At 40.4% G+C, this 2,409-nt stretch overlaps 1 protein-coding gene across 1 annotated transcript; it reads left to right on the top strand.

Annotated features, from left to right (window-relative positions):
* The first annotated feature begins 287 nt into the window (after positions 1-287).
* On the top strand, positions 288-1,796 carry LOC149257083 (putative UPF0481 protein At3g02645). Its single transcript, XM_089454536.1, has one exon. It carries the CDS (start codon positions 288-290, stop codon positions 1,794-1,796), a length of 1,509 nt encoding a protein of 502 aa, XP_089310662.1.
* Positions 1,797-2,409: the final 613 nt, after the last annotated feature.

Raw genomic sequence — 2,409 nt, 5'->3', positions numbered from 1 at the left:
TCATTATAATATTTATGAGAATCTCTCGAGATGATGATCCAAACTACCGAATCATTATAATATTTAAAGAAAAAGAAAGAAGAAAGTTGGAGTGGCGTGACCCTCGTGGTACGTACGGTCATCAAGCATACGCTCTGATTATCTTTTCTTGAATTTTGTTCGTACAAAGTAGGAAGAGTGGAATACAAAAACGTGCGGGTTTAGGTTAAACGGTTAATCGATGATCCTTACATAAGAAGGGTAGGGTTGTGTCCTGCTTGCTGTGTTCAACTTCCTTGCTAATGGTCATGGAACTTGAAGATAAGGTGAAGTTTCCTGAAGGGTGGGCAGAAAATGTTAAACTAATCTTGATGAAGGAATCAAAATATAATGTTGCAAACGATGGGTCGCGCAAGCTTTTGCGCGTGGCCACACTTCTGGTGGATGCCAATCCATATGCCTACATTCCTCGATTTGTGTCACTGGGGCCTTACCACTATGGCAAGGAACCCGAAGATGTTTTCAAGGCAAATCATATGTATGACAAGATCCAGTACGCCGCCGCCCTCTGCCAGAAATTGCCCAGGAATCCCGACTTGGGGTTCAACTTGGACGACATGGTTGCGAAGATCGAAGAAAATCGAACGCAGATTGAGAGCTTCTATGAATGCTCAATTCCTAAAGGTGAGTACTCTGAAAATTTCAATCTGATGATGGTCGTAGATTCCTTTTTTCTGCTACAGTTCTTGTTCGGCCATTATCGCGGTGAGCATGGTAGCAATATAAAGTGCGACATTCTCATGCTGGAGAATCAGATCCCACTGTTTGTGCTCAAAGAGATGTTTGACAAGGTAAAAGAAGCTTTGGTTCCGACGCTGACAAACATTAATTTCAGCGAAAATACAATTAATTATTTGCTGGTGAGGAAGGCGTACATGGAGTTGTGTCCCTTCGACATAACACCTGACACGCTCATTGATTATGCACTCAACAAGAGGACGCCCAAGACGACGCACCCACACCTGCTGGGTTGCATGCACGGAATTGTTTTGCAATTCCTGCTTACCGACGGCGTGGAGGAAAAAACGGGGGTGCGTTTGGTGGGTTGCATGGCAAAGCCGACTCTACTTCAAATAATCTCCAGCTTTCTCATAGTTCCCGTTGTTGAAAAGATGTGCAGGCTTTTCTTTTTCTCCACTAGTCATGAACCCGGGGATCTTCCCATCAATGGATACACTGCCAGCGAGCTGGCAAGGGCCGGAATTAAGTTCAAATCCTTCTCCGCGCCCTCTCAATGCATCTGGTTCGACAAATACTCGCACACACTGTATCTTCCACGGATGACTGTAACATACCCAGCTCAGACTGAAGTGTTCTTCAGGAACTTGCTTGCATTGGAGGTGAATAACCCCGACCATGGCAACCACGTAAGGGACTTCATTCAGCTGATGGACTGCCTCATCGACAATTCCCGTGACATTCGCACTCTGAGGAAATCTCATGTCATTTGTCTGGGAAGTGCTCTGTCCGACGAGGGTTTAGCCAAGATCTGGGACAGCATGCATCAGCCCTTCTCCAATGGCCACCTCGAGCCTCCCGAAGAGTTGAAACTCGCACTCGAAAATGTGCTCAAAAACAAGTGTTGCATGATCAAGTGCAGAATTGCGCTTCTGAAATTATGCAACGGGTGGTATGAGCAGTATTTGTCAAAGCCCTGGAATGTTGTAGGCCTGCTGGTTGGGGTTTTTGTTTTGACTGTGAACGTCATACAGGCTTACTGCAGCTTGTGGGGATGCAATTTTCGTAGCTCTACTTAAAAGGAAATAAGTTTATATGCTCTACATCTTTTTTCTCTTTATTAATTAGATGGCCAAGTTCTTACAAATTGAGTCCATCTCAAGATGTACCTCGGCAATATGAAAATGTCCTTCCTCTTCCATCTGTATATTAAAAACTTTCATGCTGAAAGACCAGTAAATTTCTATGTTTCTTGTGGATCAATTGCCTTTTGTGGTCGCTAGTATTTCATAGAACTTATTGTCTTTTAATAATATTTTTTTATATGATCAATTACCTTTTGTGTTCTCAAGCATTTCATAAAAGTTTTATTTTTAAAATTATTTTTTTTATATCGATGAATTGCCTTTTGTTGTCTCATGCATTTCATAAATTTATGATGTTTTAAAAATAACTTTTTATATGATATTTATGTTATAGTGGAGATGTTTTCACGTGTATAACGTTGTAGTAAAATATTAAAAAATAAATTAATAATATAAGTGGTTTTGAGTACATTTTAATCATTACGTACTTGGTTTCATCTCTTTTATATATATATATTCAAAAAAATCTCCCAAACAGTTGTTTATAGATATATAAAGAGTCGGTACTTAGTTTTGTTTAAAAATGGACCTGTATTCTTATTCATTA

Source organism: Pinus tabuliformis, chromosome 6, assembly GCF_031772625.1.
Source record: "Pinus tabuliformis cultivar Carrire ecotype Pingquan chromosome 6, CPIR1, whole genome shotgun sequence".
Classification (NCBI taxonomy): domain Eukaryota; kingdom Viridiplantae; phylum Streptophyta; class Pinopsida; order Pinales; family Pinaceae; genus Pinus; species Pinus tabuliformis.
Note: the sequence above shows the minus strand (reverse complement) of the source record. Positions and strands in the feature narration are given on the sequence as shown.

Bases quoted from the DNA above. Each gene is read 5' to 3' on its own strand.
- LOC149257083 (XM_089454536.1), top strand. From the start codon at position 288: ATGGAACTTGAAGATAAGGTGAAGTTTCCTGAAGGGTGGGCAGAAAAT.